Source organism: Pempheris klunzingeri, chromosome 13 (assembly GCF_042242105.1).
Source record: "Pempheris klunzingeri isolate RE-2024b chromosome 13, fPemKlu1.hap1, whole genome shotgun sequence".
Taxonomy (NCBI): domain Eukaryota; kingdom Metazoa; phylum Chordata; class Actinopteri; order Acropomatiformes; family Pempheridae; genus Pempheris; species Pempheris klunzingeri.
The window spans coordinates 19682868-19701615 of record NC_092024.1 but is presented as its reverse complement, the minus strand read 5'-3'; the positions used below and the strand labels follow the sequence as shown (position 1 = coordinate 19701615).

Genomic DNA, 18748 nt, shown 5'->3' with positions numbered 1-18748 from the left:
ATAAGGCCATGGGGGGACGTCAGGGTAAAAGGTTGCAAACCACTGGCTTTGGGGACCCAGAAGGGGCTATCACAGATCACTGCGGTATCCTGGTGACAGAGGCTTCCTGTGTTCGCCTCCACAGGAACCATGACTCACTAATTCTCCATCTTCCTCCTCCTCCTCCTCTCCCTCTGGCTCCCCTTGAATGTGTGCTGCTACTGTAAGTTTCACAGAGAATAACATCTGCATGAATGGAGCTGAGGAAAATGTGATTCACAGAAAACGTGATGTTTTAGCTCAGACAGTAGGGCGAAGATGAGTAATATTAGCCGAGTTTACCTGCAGGCAGAGCACTCACACGTATGAAAGCAGATGTACAGTATGCTCACACAAACACAAATGCATAAATATGTGCATACATCTGAACTAGGAAGATTTTAAATAGTGTATAAATACACATAATGACATGCAATCATGTTTACTGGCTGAATTATAACGGAGAAAAACTCAACATGTTGCTGTAGCACCACTTAATCTGGTGTGTGTGTGTGAATCTGTCGTCCCAATTTGGTTTCACTTGTGCAATGTGTTCATGAGTTACAGCTGTGTTATGTAACCATAGACGGACTGTATAGATATTTTGGTAAAGATTGCAGGAAATTTGGAGAATGCTGATATTTACCAAGCAAAATGTCTACCATGTTCACCATTTTGGTGTCTGACAATACTAACCATTGGCATTTAGATCGAAGTATAAAATTAATCTCAGGATAACTGAGAACGGTAATTAGTTTACAACAAAGTATTGGTCAAATTAATACTTTGACCTTACTTGTTATGAGCAAAAGTATTAAGTAAGTAAAGTAAGTATTTTACAATGGGCTACAAGATGACACTGTTCACATGGACGTATATGTACACATGGACCTCGTCTTTGTAAACAATGACATGTAAGAGGTGGAAGCTTTCTTTTTCTGGATAAATACTACGACAACATTTACACTTCTCAATCAATTCAGTTAGTCATTTTATCTTCTTATACGGTCTGCACTCATATTGTTGACTGAAGTTTTTTCATGCAATGCCTGGAAACAAACACAACAGACTTCGTTGTGCATGAAAATGTGACTTAAATGTGAGTTAAGAAGAAGGAGAGTGAGCGGCTGAGATGTACGTGGGAACCAGTATGAATATTTATCAAGACGGAAATCCAGCTAATCCAGACTGTCAGCTGTCCTGGTATGCATTTGTTTACTGTAGGTGTTTAGAGAGACAGTCAAGGCTTTTCCTGTGGACCTTTGGGAGATGGAGGGAGTGTGTCCTGATAGCAGAAAAGAGAAGACAGAAAGAGGGAGGGAGGTGGAAGAGGAGGAGGGTAGTTTCTTGCAGCCTGAGCGTTTGGCTGAAGGGTGGAGACTCAGAGCAGCAGTGAGGAGGGAGGCAGGGAGGATCTCAGCTGGAGCAGAGAGAGAGAGAGAGAGAGAGAGAGAGAGAGGGAGAGGCATACATACAGAGAGAGGAGTGTGTGTTGTGTGTGTGGATGCACTCTCCTGCCTCGCTGACTGACTGACTGACTGACTGACTGTGTGTTTGTGTGTGACAGAAAGAGGGGAGAACGCGTGGATACTACTCCACAGGACTGGATGTGTTTGGCGTCACAGAAGAAGACCACAAACACAAAAAGGTAGGGTGTTTTTGCAATTTGTAAGGGCAGTTTTTTCAATTTTTTTTTCTGTTTTAGTGGCAATTGGGGAAATCGCATCCAAAACAGGGTGTGTTCCAAAGGAGGAGGGGGGTTTTCATATCCACGCTGTCGTTTTGTCAGCGCTCAAGGGGCGAGATTGATGCCGCTGGCTGGTTTACATCATGGAATCCCCTCCTCCCTCTAAAATCTCTAAAAACCTCCTCTCTGTCAGGTGAGCTGCTGCTTTATTTCCCCCCATCTCAAACCTCCTCTCAAACATGTGCATATGTGAGGGGAATAAGAGAATGGACTTCCTTCCTCCTCTCTCTTCTTCCTTTCTCCTTTCTTCTTCCCTCAGGATTGGGCAGATCTTATAATGTGGAGCCAGAGGAATTAAGGGCATCTGTTTCGGGGGGCATTTGCATGAGATGAGGGGATGAAAAACAGACAGAATGAGGTGGATGAAAAAGGGGGAGATGTGGCAAAGGAGATTAAAAAAAAAAAACAGAGGCAGCAGAAAATCAGAGAGGATACCACAAGCCCCTTGTGAGGTTTTTCTGCCCTTCTCCACTCTCTCCTCCTCCATACCGTGAGGAGAAAGCAGTCGACCACCCACAAGGTACATGTAGTGGTTGTATCAGGCAGATGGCCGGGAGAGGAGGAGGAGGTTGAGGAGGAGGCGGAGGGGGGTTGGTGTTTTTATGTTGCTCATAGACAGATACAGTCACTGACAGCAGCGTGCATTCACAGGAAAACAGAGAAAATGAACGTAGACGTGCTGTTTTTCCCACTCTTAGCTCGTCACACAAAGGCATCGTCACGTACAACTCACATTAAATCGTCCAATCATGTGTGTGTGCTTGTGTGTTACATATCCACCCCTGTTACAAACGCACACAGCGAGTCAGAGTTACGCAAGAGCTCACGTCCAGGAGGATCGCACTGTATCGCGAAGGCAAGCCGCTCCAAGGCCACAGATTGTTTCGCACTTGTCGATGTTGAGACTAGAAGAGCAGCTCGCGACGTATCCTACCATAAACAAGAAACATCAAAAACCTTGAGCATTTGTTGAGTGTTTCAGAAAGAAAGCAGAGAGGGAGCACGGGAGGAATGATGGGGGAGAATAAGGAAGAATGAGCAGCCGTCCACACCTTATTCGTCACTGTGACCTCTCCACTCCCGTCGCTGCCTTCAACCAAAATATCCCTCCAAGTCAGCAAAAGAGTGAGCAGTTCTGGGCTGGGCTTGCCAAAAGCATCCCTCTTGCAGAGGTTCTCTATGTGTGTACTTTCAAAGAGACTGACTTGTTTCTCAGAGATGTACAGGGCTTCATAGGGAAGGCAACACGAGGTAGGAAGGATGTTGTCGCACCGAGCGCTTCGACCTTTGTACTCGCTGCACTTGTTTGCTTCTGACAGTGTTGATTTTTAGTTTTAAGCTTATTCAACCGTGCTGTGGGCTGTCTGGATAAAAGCATCCAGAGCTGTTTTTGAGTCTCTCGGGGAAAAATCCTTAAAAAATTCTAAAATCTTGTCCAACCAAGTCTTGAGTCCTTGAGCGAAAGTCCAAGTCAGGTCCCAAGTCATCGTCGTACCGGGTCACAACATGAGACTTGAAAAGGTTTGCTCAAGTCTGAACATAAGATAATAAGATGAATGTCAAAGAAGTCATGCCCAAGCTTAGTCTCAAGCCTACCAGAGCTGTTTTCAAGTAAGTGCAAGTCAACCCACAAGTCTTGTCCAACCGAGTCTCAATTAAAGTCTCTAGTCCTAGAAGGAGAAACACGAGACTTTAAGGAGTCAAGCTAAGTCTTTAAGGAGTCCAGTCTCACAGCTGTCATTTCTAAGTGAAGCTTCAAGTCGTTATTTTTGTGTGATTCAACTCTAACATGAGTCCAAGTCTCCAGAGGCAAGTCCCAGTCACGTCCCGGGTCAACCAAGTCTCAATTCAGGTTTCAAATCCCAGATGGTTAAACCTGAGATCTGAGGTCAGGTTTGGGAGTACTAACTAACTACTACTAACCCAACACTAAGCAGTCCCAAGTCTTGATTTTTGTGACTTAAGTCAATGTTTCAACTCTGCTCGAGTTTTACTTTAAGTCTTTTGCCACAAGTCTTGTCCAAACAATTCTGGAGTTGTTGTGAGTGAAGCATCAGACTGTATTGTTGTTGTTTTTGTGTTTACGGATCAAGTCAAGTCTTGTCACAAATAAGACAAGTCTCACAGCAGTCAAGTCTAAGTGTTTTTTGTATCTTAAACTTGACTCAAGTTTGAGTCAAAACATGAACGTTGAATGTTTTTGCTTTGACTTGAGTCCAAGACACATGTCTTCACCAATGGAAACATCAGCTACAAATGTACGTTTCTGACAGCTTGGATGTAATTAACGAGAAGCAGAATCCTCTCCAAAGCCGATACAGTTTCATTACTTTTCAGTCGACAGTTGGAACAAGTCGGGGTCCGAAACGCACGGAGCGGCACGCTCTCACTCTCAGCAGAATCTAAACAAGCCCGGATGTTTGTAATATTGTTAACAGCCCAGGAGTCTGGCCGTGTTATTCTTGGCAGACTGATTGATTCCAGAGGAAAAGTATGTTTATGCCTCCTCACTCAAGGCAAATGCAAAAATCCTGCTTTTTCCTTACAGTTAAAACACGTTGCAGAGACCTTAATGTATACAAAAGCTACTAAATGTGTGACATAAGGGGCAGGAAGTTAATGTTTTAGATTTGGCAGCGATGCTGGTCACCTCCAGATATGATTTCCAGAGTGGAAAAGACGCTCCACATGATGGCTGGTGTCCTGCCAAAGTGGCCAGGGGAATTCAAAACAACCCTCTCACTCACAGCCAAAATTCACCAGCATCATTTAGCTGGTGTTAATTTTCCACCCCGGTCACACAGAAACACATGTGGGTTTTTTTTTTGTTCTCTTCTAAAGTCTGTAGCTGTTCCTGTGACAGCAGTGTCATGCATTGTTTCTACCCCACTAACTACAGTGAAGTTACATAACACGCATATAAAAGGTTTTAAACGCGAGTCTTTAAACGTTTGAGGAAAAAGAAAACCACTTGGTCACTGCTTTAATCTAACAAAGAAGAAACATGCCGGGCCTTGATCGTTTGATTTAATAAACATAATAGACCACATTTGCGCTCCCTGGAGCAATAAGCCTCCTCCCTGCTGCCTCCTTGAGTCCCAGGGGATGCATCATTTCCTGGGCCACTGCCGTCTCCCCTCCCCCCTTCGAGGACCTAGATTAACCCCCAACACACACACATATATGTATATATATATACATACGCACACACCACAATCTCTAAGATGGCAGGATGGGCAGGATGGGCAGGGCATGCTGGGGGTGGCACAGATGTCCGGGCTAATCGAATATTCACGGGTGGTGGTGGTCTGACCGAGAGGCAGCAGCATGAAGAAGAAAGGAGAGTTAGAGTTAATGTGCAGTTTAATAGTGGCTAATACACTGAGAATGTTTTCTGCCCTCACTGGTTTGAAGTGGATGGGCTTTGTTGGAAAAACTCGTCCGATAATTAAACTGAAATGCGTCTTTGTTTCACTTCATTCATTCAGCCTGACATCGTGTTCAGGTTAAAAGTCCTTCTTGTTGGGGTCATTTTAGAGTGGATGACAAATCTATCCCCCACAGTCCTCATGTGTTAAATTAATTTGTTTATAACTGTAGATGCAGGGTTTTAAAATCTGTAATTGTTGCATCTTTAGTCACAAATATGCAATGTTAAAGAAAAACTACTTTTGAGGTGTGACACCAAGTTTTCATGAGCATTAAAATAGCCAGTAACTATATTAATATGATGTTACAGTAAAATCCTAAATGAAACAAAACCCCAGGACTCCCTCCTCCCACATACAGTATTGATCCAAACCACTGATGTGCTCTTCTTGTAAAAACATGACTGTCAGGGTAGTAGATGCACCATAATTCTATTAACATGCTGTAAATACTAAATGTAAGGCGATGATAAGATGTTCCTTTGATGTTCGGTCAATACAAATTCAGTTTACTCAAGGGACAGGATGCTGAGAGATTCGTCGCAAGAAGAAATGCAAATTGTTAAAGTAGAAATACAGTTTGAGTGGAGTTTTTAACATGTTGGCAGAGACGGCAGTGAGGTTAGTTTTGCCAAACAGCGTAAATTAAAAACAAAAAAGAGTTAATTGTGGGCCGACATCAAGAACAGAACTTCAGCAAAACAGAGACAAAAGAAGAGGAAGATAATTATTTAATAATGTAATAACTGACATTTGTCACTTTTTAAGCTATAAGTTTTGTTTCCATTATACTTTAATTGAGTATCTTGTCTTGTAATGTGATTTCAGTATTTCAGCAAATAACTAAACTTTTCCAGATGTTCCATATTCCTGTTTAATAAGGGGCTGTAGTGATGTGAGTCTGGAGGTCGGCTCCAGGTCCTGGTCTGAGTCCTGCTCAGAGCGTTAACAGAAATAGTGATGGAGAAAGACGCTCAGCTGTCACACTCAGTGTCGTCTCACTAGACCATCGCTGCCTGACAGCTCTGCTCTCGGTGCCCCGTCTCTTTCTCTTTGTGTTTGTGTGGACAGGGAGGGGTGTCCTTCCTCGTGTCCAAGGGCAGAGATCCGTGCTCTATTACATTCAATAGTCAATGTCCCCTTGATCGTGTTCATTAATAACTCCGGAGGTCAGTTTTATGTTACTTCTCCTTGCTGCGGTCGCTGTAAAAGCCACTCTGGAAGTAGATATCAGCCACATCTCTGCTTCTTTTATCTTCCTGATAAACTTTATTCCTATTTCCAGCTTTTTTTCTCATTCTGTGTGACCTCTCCTATCAATTACGACTCTGTGATTCTTTCTTTAGCTGAATGTGCCCTTCAAACGCGCCTTGTTTCACAGTGACATCGCAGCCCGTACCTCATTGTCCTATGACACACTGAGGATGGTACAGTCACACTGTGAGGGGTTTGATGACTGAACTTTCTGCATGCACGCTCATGCACCACTGCTGTTCTCTCTTAATGAGAAGAAAAACAGGCTTGCATTTTTCTAAATCCACAGCGGGGCTTTGGATTAATTTTGTGAGTTTTGTAGTAAAACACAAAAAAGAAATGACTCAGTCAGCACAGAAACAGGTCATGTCAGCTTTTACAGTAACAAAGTTGGAGTCGGGAGGTTTTTATATGAGATAAAGTAGCATCTCAGTTTTTTCCTTAAGCGTGACATTCATCAGCTTTATTTAAATAAAATAAAAAGAAACCCAGTGATAAATGACATCCACGAATAGGAACCAACCTTTTATCAGAAGAACTAAGTCAAGGGTCTCAGTTCAAACTACCTCCAGTGACTGATCATCTAGACATAATTCATCGCTCATTAAAACTCTCCCCCAAAATAGTGATTGCCCAATCATATCTTGGCAGCCATAACTAGACACAGCTGGTCTGTGAAGCTTCGGATTCCTCTACATGATGAAGTGTTGTCCAAAAGGCTGTGATACTCTACGGTGGCCGACAAAGGCAAATGCGCCTCACATTTCCACGAGGGGAAACGTGCTGCAGCTTCAGAAACGATGCCAATTCAGATCCACCAGCCAACAACAACCAGACATGGTTCAAATGAACAAAAAACTTGCTGCAGAAAGCAAAAATGAATACATTAACACACTTCAAATACAGAAATGAAGTTCCATAAACAGGTGCATATATTTTTGTACATTTATCTTTATCCGGTTCCAAAACAAACACAGTCTCTCATCTGGTCTCTCTCTGAGGTTGAAAATCAAGCACTCCACCTAATGGTCTGGAGTTCTTTGGAGTAATTCTGTTGCGCCCTTTTTCTGTTGCATTTGTTTTTGTGGGTTTGGATGTTTGCTGCTAATGTTTTGGTTTTTTTTGGCTTTTTGTAGGTGTTTTTGAATTGGCATCATGTCTGAGTCTGCAGTACGTTGTTTCTCCTAATGGAAATGTTTTTGGCCTTCTCAGCTACCATGTCACTTGCATTAATAGTTTGTACTTCATAATTGAACAAGGTTTTGTTGAAATTAAATAAAAGTCTGATCTTAATTTCTTTCCTATCATACTCATAATACTAAGTATCTCATTAGTCTGCCACCATTATCACTGAAAACTGCACACGTGTTGTACATAGATCTATTCTGTAAACTGAATACCAAAGGCAAAGATGGCGCCCATTGAGTGCAATGAGAGTTTCTTGATACACCACATTCACCAAAAAAAGTTTCTGGCTTCGGAGTTAGGTTCAGTAATGTGGCCCACTGAATATGTGCAGTAGTCATCCCATACCTCGTACTATAACTATGACGTCAATCAGCAAAAAAAAAAAAATTTTACACGTCTCTTTGACTGTGGAGGTTTATGTAGAAAATGTTTTTTGGGCCGCAGCAGCAATACCACAAGTGGCCACTGGAAAAAACTGGAAGTATAGCTGAGAGGCATGACGTCCAAACTTAGCCTCAATTATCCCAGCACAGGGGTCCCATCCTGTCTCTTCGTATCCCCGCAGACCCTCGAAGGTTAATCACCGGCTCTCCAGGGTCCAGATGGCTCAGCTAGGGACAGATTTTTAATTACCACGCTCTGATTTCACACCCTGAGCATCACAGAGGACAGAACACTCCCTGCCTGGCCACCTTAATTTCTCTCTTTGGATAGTGTAAAAAAAAAAGAGGACAGGATAATAAGGTGTGTACTACAGAAAGAGAGAGGGGGAGAAAAGGAGGAGGGAGGACCGCACCGGGAGTCAGCATGTGTGGGAGTGTGTGAGAGATCATCACTTTCGACAGGCCAGGAATTATATTTTCCACACCAGGATGTTTCCTGTGGCGCTTAATCACCCTTTAAGTCAGTGACACCCAGAGTCGAGCAGCGGCTATAATCACATCTGTGGAGGGCCTCGTCACGAACACAGACCCCCTGAAAACCCGGAGGAAGGGGTTCAAAATGGCTCCAAATGGCAGGGGAAGGATGGCGGAGGGGGTCAGATTGATTCGACGGTGTTAGCAGCAGGACGGAGCGTGCTGGAGGTGTTTCAGTCCCATCACTGAACACCTGTCCGCCACGCAGGAAGGCATGGGAAGCAGAAGGCTAAAGCACAAGGGAGAAATGGATCACCAGTCACATCCCATAATGCCTCTTTCTGTTCAGTTCAAGATGCTTCACTGGCATTAAAGTAGAGAACAATATTGCCAAAGCATTAACATTAAAACAAAATTGCTCACACTCTCAGTTTTAACACTCTGTCTCTCATCTCTCTGCTGCTCTGCAACTTTAATATGATGACACAAACAGTTCACTGGGAAATCAAATTCAGCTTTTTTCTTTTTTAGGAACAAAGCAGCGTACAGTAAACTGATCAAAGAGTAGAAAAAGTAGACAGTCAAAGATGTAAGAGTGCAGCTAGGACTTGAATTTGATATAACACTGGCACTTTGGTGCTGCCTCAGTATACAAATCTTCAAATATCCTATTATTAATTTTTAAAGCTTCACAGATCAATTCAAAGAGATGGAAACTGCAAGAAAATTATATATTATAATGCATTAAATTCTGTTTAGGCCCAATTTTTGCAAACCCCTACCCTTCGTATTCTGCTCCATTGACCAAGTTATATTATGAAGTTGTTTACACATCCAGAAGATGCGGAGTATTATCATTCATTTGGAGTTTTGTAATGAATATAAGTCCAGTATTCCCTCTCTTTTTGCTCCGTTTTTGGTCTCTACCAATGACAAAAATATCTTAGCTGCTAAATGCTCCACTCCTCCTCTAAGTCCACCTGCTAGCTGCTAACTTTGTCTGTCAGCAGTTTGGTGCTGAACGGGTTCTGCACAGTGGGTTTTTATGAGAGTCAGAGTGAACTACCGTAAAACCAAAACAATGAGCTAAAAGATATTGATTTTATATATACAATATAAATACAGATCAAGCATACTTCACATTTTTTCTTGTTAATTGGCAGCCATTGGTTTCTTTTATTTATTATTTACTCTTAAATCTATTAACAGACAATTCAGTGGGAACACAAGCACTCTGCTATTATGAAACTTTTTCCTTTTGCCTCCACATCACAACTACCTCCAAACTAGCAGCACGCTGCCACACATGACTGTGTAGTTTCCCTGTCTGACGTCTGATGAGTGACAAGCCGGATGTCTGTGTGAGCGAACACGTTCTCTGAGCAAACAAAACTTGTCATGACACGGTTACTGGCCAAGTGACTCCGACACTGTTATCTGAGCTCATCTTTCAGCAGGAAAGTTAATGTCAATAATGGTGATTATTCATGCTGTGTTTAACATATTAACTATCTATAAGACTCTTTCTGGTAGAGTCATCGCCTACAAAATGTGATATGACAGATGCTTTCCCTTTTTTCCCATTTGAGACATGAAACATTTTATATTCTGTGAACTAGAAATATGATTTATCAAGGAATTGTATTATTTCCTAGTTATCCGCAGGTTATCAGGCCTCAATACACTTTTAGTGCTGACCCCAATTTTTCCTAAACACCATTTATTGAACACTGTCAGGAACCAAACGCTGCATCAAACATGTAGTCAATTTCACAATCTTATTTTTTGATCAGAAAGTTTCTGATTTAAATTGAAATTTTGCTTACAGAGTAACAGCGTAGATTAATGGCTGCGGTGAATCAGGAGACGTACAGTAAGATCTCCTGCTCTTTTTTTGTTTGTTTTCTAAACTCTAAGCAGTTTCAACATTGCTACAATACTCTGGCTCAGGGGTTTGTCCGCTGCTGGTGAGGTTTTGTTAATGGATGCCTTACTGTAACGTCGCTTTAACGTTGTGTGCTGCCATGATTTACGATGGGTGGAATTCCCTTCCTCTGCAGATCTGCTCATGCAGGGTAATTGGCCCATTTATCAGAAGCAGCAGAAAACTGAGCTGCAGAGTCACAGATGCATTAAGAATGAATCTGTTGGACCAGAGAAAGCGAGGAAGAGGGGCAGATAGAGAGGAAGAGGAGGAGGGGTGAATGGGTCGGTACCAACAGAAGGTCAACTTGAAGGAATAGTTAGACATAGTTGAGAAATACAACTTTAGTTGTTTCAGTTGGCTTATTTATGCAGAAATAGGACCGCTAAGGGGGCTGCAGTGCATCCTAAAATCAGTTAACCAATCAGTTAAACTTGGGTTTGGCATTTATATGCGTAAGTCACTACAGTATTGTATTCAGTATATTCAGTATCTGTAGGAAAGATCTGTTGTTTATCGTCCAGATCGTTATAGAGGCGGCTGTGGCTCAGAGGTAGAGCAAGTCATCCACCAGTCAGGGGTTCAGTTGGTGGACAAAAGGGAAACTACTTATCAACAAACGGAGGTTTCTTAGGGAGCTTTAAGTGTCGTTTTAAGTGTCCCACTGAATCAAAGTAAGCACATTCATCAGGGCACACGGTCACCCCGTCAGACAGACCCAGTCCAGTCGGCTACAACTAGAGAACATAAGGTAACTGTAAGAATTACACTGAAACATTGGCCATTAGTAGAGCAGGATGAGTGATTTGGTTATAGATCTAGATTGTGAAATATATCTGGTAACTAGAGCTTGCTCTAATTTTTTGAGGTTTGGCAAAGTATTAATTTAATAATGTTTAAATGTACTATACTCCCTCTGGGAGAGAGAGAGAAAGAAAGAAAGAGGTCATGCACATGGACAGAAGTGGAGACACGAATCAAAGACTGATCATTTGATCATGAAGCCTGGTGTATCTCTGTGACCTGCACTATTATAACCTGATCATAGGTCCAGATGTTGTCTCACTGCCTCTCCTTGCAGTTTTCATACATTAGTTTGGTGTTCCTGCCTGTGTTGTACATACCATAATCCTAATGCTTGCACTAAAATAGTTTTCAATTGGTAATATCTATTAGATAAAAATGACCCTGGCCATTCAGATGAATGCATGCTTACAGCGTCCCTGCTTAGCTTAGCATAAAGACTGGAAATAGGTGAAGCAGCTCGTCTGGCTGGAATACCACCTACCAGCACCTCCAAAGCCTGTCAATTAACACGTTACATCTCATTTAAACCCCACAAAAACCAAACTTATAAGTTGTGGTTGATTATTTCTTTCAGTAACTTCCTGAAATCCAGTCCACATAACTCAGCCTTTATGCTAAGCCAAGCTAACTGGCTGCTGGCTGTCGCTTCATATAAAGCAGACAAATATGAGAGTGGATATCAACCTCCTCATCTCACTCTTGGGGAAAAAGGCAAATGAGCACATTTCCCAAAAATGTTGTTATTGTCACTTATCTTCCCTTGCATCTCCCTCTGTAGTTTGTTGTGGTGGTTCTCCTCCAAACCCCCTCACAGTGGAGCTTGTAAGAGCGAGCTGTGACATTCTGACACACAGTGATCAGAGGCCAGTGGCTACACACACGAGCCTCGCCGTAATTTATCAGGAATGCAGAAATGGAAACGTGCAGATTCTCTCTCTTCCACCTCCCTTCATCTCTGTTTGTCTCTGTTTGCAGAGAGTGGGGCGAATTCAAACTGCTGACTGAACTGCAGGCAGACACCCGGGCAGAGTGCGGAGGAGTAAGCAGACAAGGTGAGGCAAGACGAGAGGAGGAGGAAGCGCTGTAGCATGTTTAAATCAGCCAGTTTCAGAACATTACAGCTTGATCGGTCAGCGATGTCACCGCCCTCAGTCTGCTTGGAAACTGGTGCAAATTGGGCATTTTTTGTATAGTTCGTAACAGCTTCCAAACAAGTTGTTCAAATCTTACACAGTCGAGACCTGTGTCCACCTGAATGCATTATCCATCAGTGCCTGTTGCGATGACACAGTTATCAGCATGTTGACACCGTGTGCAGCATGTCTGGATGGTATTTTGGGCAGCTGACAGATAAGAGGGACAATGAGGTTTCATGAGCACAGTGGAAGCAGTGACATTATGTCCTAAAACAGACCACACAACAATCTGCACTTATAATTGTTCATTAAACCCTTTTAGTTGCCTTCAAGGTACCAGTTACTACGCCTGCATGGACGTCCTCTACAAGCCACCATCTCCTCACCCCTCCCTCTTCACATATGGAAATGTCAGGGTGGCATTTTCGCACACTGCACTGACAATAAGCAGGAAGATGACTTTGCAGACACAGAGACAGCTGTGCCAAATAGCTTATAACGTCTTTTATGGTCTTTAACAGTTTATTATGAAGGTTTAAGTGAACCTAAACACAGAGTGAATATGGCCGTCATTTAGATGCAACTGAGCAGGGCTGGAAATCCCTGATCAGACATGCCAGTTGCACTGGGGATGCCAATGTTGGTCATTTAGCATGCTAACATGCTAAACTATAACAATGAACGTGCTAAACATTATACCTGCTAAACATCAGCATGCTACCATCGTCACTGTGAGCATGTTAGCATGTTGCAGTTAGCATTTACCTCAAAGCAACACTGTGCCAAAGTACAGCTTCACAGACGAGCCAGTATGACTTCAAGCAGTGTGTAAGAAGTCTTTTTAGCCGGCAAGGTAAAACGTTATAAAAAGTAAAGGACAAACTCCCCAAAGGCATGAGAGCTAACACAATCAAAAACTGGGTGTTTCTTCCCTTCGTCCTCCAGCCCCTTGAGACACAGTTTTCCATTTGCTTTTATGGTATGTATTTAAAACATCACCCCTCCCCGTCAAATCCAATCAAACTAGGCTATTGTGTCACAGCTTCTTATTATTTTCTGTAAAGAAAAGAGCTCTACTTTTCCGGAGACATCCCAGAAACCTTAAAGACTGACATTTCTCCCTATCAATAGTCTGGTGATACGCTGGCCTGTTTCGACGTCTCCCCTGAGTGTCGAAACAACGTCGTGGCCTCGATATGAACGACGCCACAGACTAATTTCTACTTGTCAATCACACCGTTGTAGTAAGTCTGTGGCCTATTTTTATTTTTGTGAGCAACCAAAGGCAGAGTCTCAAGATATTTGTACAATGTTATTGCTCTCTTAAAAGTCTTTTATAGGTGTCTTAAAAGTACATCAGTCATTATTAACCTGACATATAATACAGAATATACTCGACAACTCTGTCAGTGATTGCAGGAAAGCTGACACGTGGCTTTTCAGCCTGTGTTTCTGCAAACAGAAAAGCAAAAAACATGTTTATGCATTAACTATTTTCTATCGAATGTTTGGGCCTGCCAATTTTCTGGTCTATATTACTGATTTCAACAGTACAAAGAACTAATAACATTTTTTTCGACATCCTCCTGAGAGTAAATCTCTGACCTCTGACCCTAAAAGTTGAAGCACTCATCAGAAAGAGAACATCCAGGATCCCTCAGCTGCAGTGACTATAAAAATGATGTTTATGTTACACTGTTAATACTGTGCAGTTGGCCGCACGTTGTGCTCATAAATCCTCTTCAGATTGTTTGAACTGACAGTGGTTCGAGATTTTCCAGCCTGGCTCAGAGGAAATGTTTCAGTCCTAAAAATGCATGAATTGGGTAAAGCCTGTAGATTTTACTTAGATTTGGACTAAAACTTATAAAACTAAACAGTCCGGAAAGGGTTGGTTGACAGAAAGATTTTTAACAGCAATTTTAATGATTAATCTTAAAGATTAAATTGGATGCAAATTTGCCATTTAACTAGATTAGCAGTTGGTAACACAGTCCGTATGGACATATATGGTATGTAGGTAACTGTATATACATCAAAGTCACTTATTAAGTAAAAATGCCCATTAAAGTTTTCCCCTTAATGTTTTAATCCTGTTTCAACCATGTTAAGGTCTTTGTAACTTTGTTTTGAAAAGTGCTGTATGAATATAAATTATTATTATTATTAAATTGAACATTTTGGGGTCCAGACTGTAAATGTTATCTTGTGACTGCCATTGTTTTAAAACAATTTTCTGACAACTGCACTATTAATTAACTACTTGAAAAAAAATCTAAGTGGTATCGACATGACCATTAACTGCACACATACCAAAAAGATACAGTATATTATTATTATAAAGTATATTATCCCACTTTGTTAGATTTAGCAAGGACATTTGTTTACAGCCACTCTGAGAAACAGTCAAACACCAGTAAATGTGATGGTTGTGTGAAACAGACAAACTGTAACTGTCGACCCTGTGCAGGTTTTAATTGATGATCAGGTCATCGGAGGTTCAGGTCGTTGTGTGACAGCGGAGATTTCAGCAGCAGTTCACTCTCTCCTGATGAGCAGGTGTGCCACCACAGGCCATCAATATTCATGCTCAGCTCCTGCACCTCACCGAGATCAGTCTGAACCCCACACTGAGTCATACCACAGTGCCTACAGACGGATGATGGCGGGGGGGAGACGCAGGGAAGATTGATCACACACTGAGAATGATGCTGTTTTGGGGCGCCCACAGCTTGATCCGTTTAATCAAAGAGGTTAGAAAAGACAGAGGAGCATCTGAGGACATGCGACTAAAACGGTGGACCAATAACGGCTAAAGGAAATTAAAGGAAAAACCTGAATAAATTGGTTGCGAAACGTAGCAACACATCCAAACTGGGCACAGGGTCTCACTGAATGTTTTGATGAGAATGTGGATCACACGCTACAGCCTTCATATTTAACATCTCAACCCAACTCAACAATGACGGAGTATCTTTTGGAGGAATGGCCGTCCATGCCTCCAGTAGAGTTTCAATCAAACTGCAACCAACTTAAAGAGCAAACAAAGATGCAGAGTTTTATTTGTTTTAAAAGGAGGTGCAGAAGGTGACTCAACATCTTCCACAGACATTTAATCTTGTGGCCAAAGTGCACGATCCGATAGATTCTCCATAGGTACGACTAGTCTTCAAGCACTCTGCACTTTTTACAACTACAAGCTAGATTCTTGGCAATTTTAAATCTTCATTACTCAACATCTTTTATGACGGTTGTAGTTGCTGTCAATGATTTTTAGTTGATTTTGGTGCTGATTGTATTTGTGTGTTGTGCCGTTGTCTGATTATGAATGTTCCTTGTTTTCAGGTCTCTCATGATGATATGATCTAGGTCTAAAACCTTAATACATTTTCCAGCTGTGACGACCTCTTCCGTCTCCAACGAGCACTGCAGCATCACACTCAAAAATCAAACAAACTGAGCGTACACACTCGCTTCTGTCACCTTTCCGTCCTGAACACACGACCTTAGGTAGAATTAGTAATACTGAAGTACTCTTAACCTTTTGGTTTTTTTTTCTTTTTTGATTCATTAAATAATGAACACATTGGTAATCTCTACAAATGAGTGTAATACTCGCTCAGTAAGACACTCAGTTAGAAGCTGTGAATACAGCTTTTTGATGGAGCCTGTGAATTAACACACACATTGATAAAACAATGCAGTTCAGTAATAGAAATACAGATATAGCTGTAACATCTGCCTGTGAGGTGACCTGTGTTACCTTGGATCAAAGACAGACTGCATCAATTCATTGATTTATCGTCCGTCACATGACACTGTGCCCTAGTGTGACATGATGACTAAGAAGTGTCCATTAGTATGATTTGGCGTGGAGGAAACCACAATTATCAGTAGAAAATTAGCTGTTTTTTTAACAGAAATGTTAGTTATCTGTTAATCTATTCTAAATATAGTGCTGGACAAAGCACTACGCCCTCGCTCTCCTCCCACTGTCCCCTCCTCCCCCTCACTGTCATGTGCTGCCTAGCAACTGACGCCATAAATAATATGCCTGCGTCTGTGTTGTGTGTGTTGAAGTGTGTGTGTGTATTCGCAGGCATGTGATAATGTACAGGGCATCACTTAAAAACACTCCTCTTCACATGCCTACTACATTTTAGTGCCCGTCCTCGTCAGTGGCACTCTGTAGGTGAACTACAATGTTTAGGATGTTTGAATGTCTTTCTCGTCTCTACAGGCAGAGCATACGAGACCTGACTGATTGCGCCCATGGCGAGCAATAACACGGCGAGCATCGCACAAGCCAGGAAGCTGGTGGAGCAGCTGAAGATGGAGGCCAACATCGACAGGATAAAGGTGAGCGGAGACAAAGACAGTGAGTTCATTTTAAGGACGCTTCAGGTGAAAACTGATCTGAATTAAAGGAATTGTTCAACATTTTCAACATTAAGACGTTGTTATTTGTTCCGTATGTAAACAAAAATATAAAAACAAGGTCTTTTTAAGGCTCCATACTTTAAGCATAGCTTTAGTGTTTGACATGTTGAGAAATGTTCGCTTGTACATTTTCTTGCCTAGAGTTAGATGAGCTGTGAGTTAAGTAAGTACATTTCATATATGAAGGGTGTTTCGCAGCAAGGCGCTGTACGATAAAAACATCAATGTAAACAGTAAAAAGTCTGGAAATAGACAAATAAAATAGAGACGTCAATGTTAATTTAGTAGATTTTGGTCCCATTTAAATGGAAAAAGATGATAAAGCAGGGTAAACTTCAGGGTGGGACTGCCTTGTGAATAACCAATCAGAAGTGATCTTCGTAGAATGAAGGCTAATTCTGGCTCCATTAACCAAGATGGCGACAGACATGAAATGGCGACGCCCATAAAGCCAAGCTCAAGGCCTCAAAATGGCCAATGGGGACGTCATGATGTCCACTTCTTGTGCACAGTCTATGTTCCCAACATGCCAACCTACTTCTTTATCTTTACCACTGTACACTGTATGTCAGTGTATTCTGATATGTATGTGTGTGTGCGTCTGCTTAATTCCAGGTGTCAAAAGCAGCAGCAGACTTGATGTCATACTGCGAAGCCCATGCCAAAGAGGACCCTCTGTTATCGCCAGTGCCAGCGTCAGAGAACCCGTTCAGGGAGAAGAAGTTCTTCTGTGCCATCCTGTAAACTTGGCATGGCCCTTCAGCAGTCTGCTCAGTGTGGGACTTTGAACGTGGACGTTCAAAATACGTAGAAATCTTCTAGTAGGAGGGCACGGCGATTATTGCCCCCTTTCTCGAACGGCACCTTAAGAGTGCAAAAATTAAAACCCACAGAGTTTACATGTAACCATTAAAGGGGTTGTGATTGCTTTTTTGAGGGGTGTTGCAGCATGTTGAAGGGGGTCTGTGCTTTTAGATGACGCAAAAGGGATGATGGTGGTGGTGATGAGGATGAGTGTGATGATAACCCAGAGACGTGACGAACCAGTCAACCTAGCGAGTCTTCAGGTTGTGATGTGTATAAAACAAAAAAAATAGATAAAATGAGAATAAAAATATTTTGTGGTTCTTTTGGGACTTCCAAATGTTCTGTTAAATGGTTTGTGGGCGGGTCAAGAAACGTAGGACAGCAAACAAAAGTACGCCTACCACTAGACTGATTATTGGAATGTTTTTTTAAGTTGTATATTTTATGTTCATTTCAACTTTACCTGTCACCTAGATATCTTTCTATGACTGTATGTGATTACTTAAACGCCTCTGTTAACTTTTTTTTTTTTTTACACCAACAGGTTAGTGAAAGCTTTTTTAATGGGATGTTTGAAACATTCGACTCTGTGATTCTCTTTACAAATACCTGTCTGAAAATCAGTCTCTGTGTACCAACATCTATCTGGCAAATGTGATGCAGTTTGTCTCCTTCAGATACAAATCCTCTTTCTACTATTTGTATAAAATGACTAGCAAGTAAACTGTGCTGTGCTGTGAGTTCTGAACGTTTGTGTTTGTATCTTTAACTATTGCATGAAATATACAAGCAGTCGTCTCTATTTCCCTTCATGTGGAGATTGTATGAAACAGGGGCAGCCTCCATCTGGAAGTGCCAAAACACATTAAAACAAGAATGATTCAATACAGACTCAACAAGGACATCTCTCAAATATTGATAATAGTGGTGACAATTTTTGCATTGCAATGAAGGCTGTAAAATAACTTGAAGATACTAATTAGATGACTGAGTGATTTTTGGACTGATTTGATGAGGATTGATTTACATATTTCATATATATTTACATGCAAACTTTAAAAAAAAGCCTCTAAAATATTAAGATATTACTTTAAATATCTTTATATTTGGGGGAAATGTTTTTTTTTCCACAGTGTATAACA

At 41.7% G+C, this 18748-nt stretch overlaps 1 protein-coding gene across 2 annotated transcripts; it reads left to right on the top strand.

Moving 5' to 3' along the window:
• Positions 1 to 1421: 1421 nt before the first annotated feature.
• On the top strand, positions 1422 to 18461 carry LOC139211711 (guanine nucleotide-binding protein G(I)/G(S)/G(O) subunit gamma-2). Of its 2 annotated transcripts, XM_070842046.1 has the most exons (4): positions 1422 to 1666; positions 12199 to 12275; positions 16600 to 16718; positions 17415 to 18461. In XM_070842046.1, exons 3-4 carry the CDS (start codon positions 16632 to 16634, stop codon positions 17541 to 17543), a joined length of 216 nt encoding a protein of 71 aa, XP_070698147.1. In that variant the 5' UTR covers positions 1422 to 1666; positions 12199 to 12275; positions 16600 to 16631; the 3' UTR covers positions 17544 to 18461. The 2 variants fall into 2 exon arrangements, with proteins under 2 accessions (XP_070698147.1, XP_070698148.1); XM_070842047.1 differs by lacking the exon at positions 12199 to 12275.
• Positions 18462 to 18748: the final 287 nt, after the last annotated feature.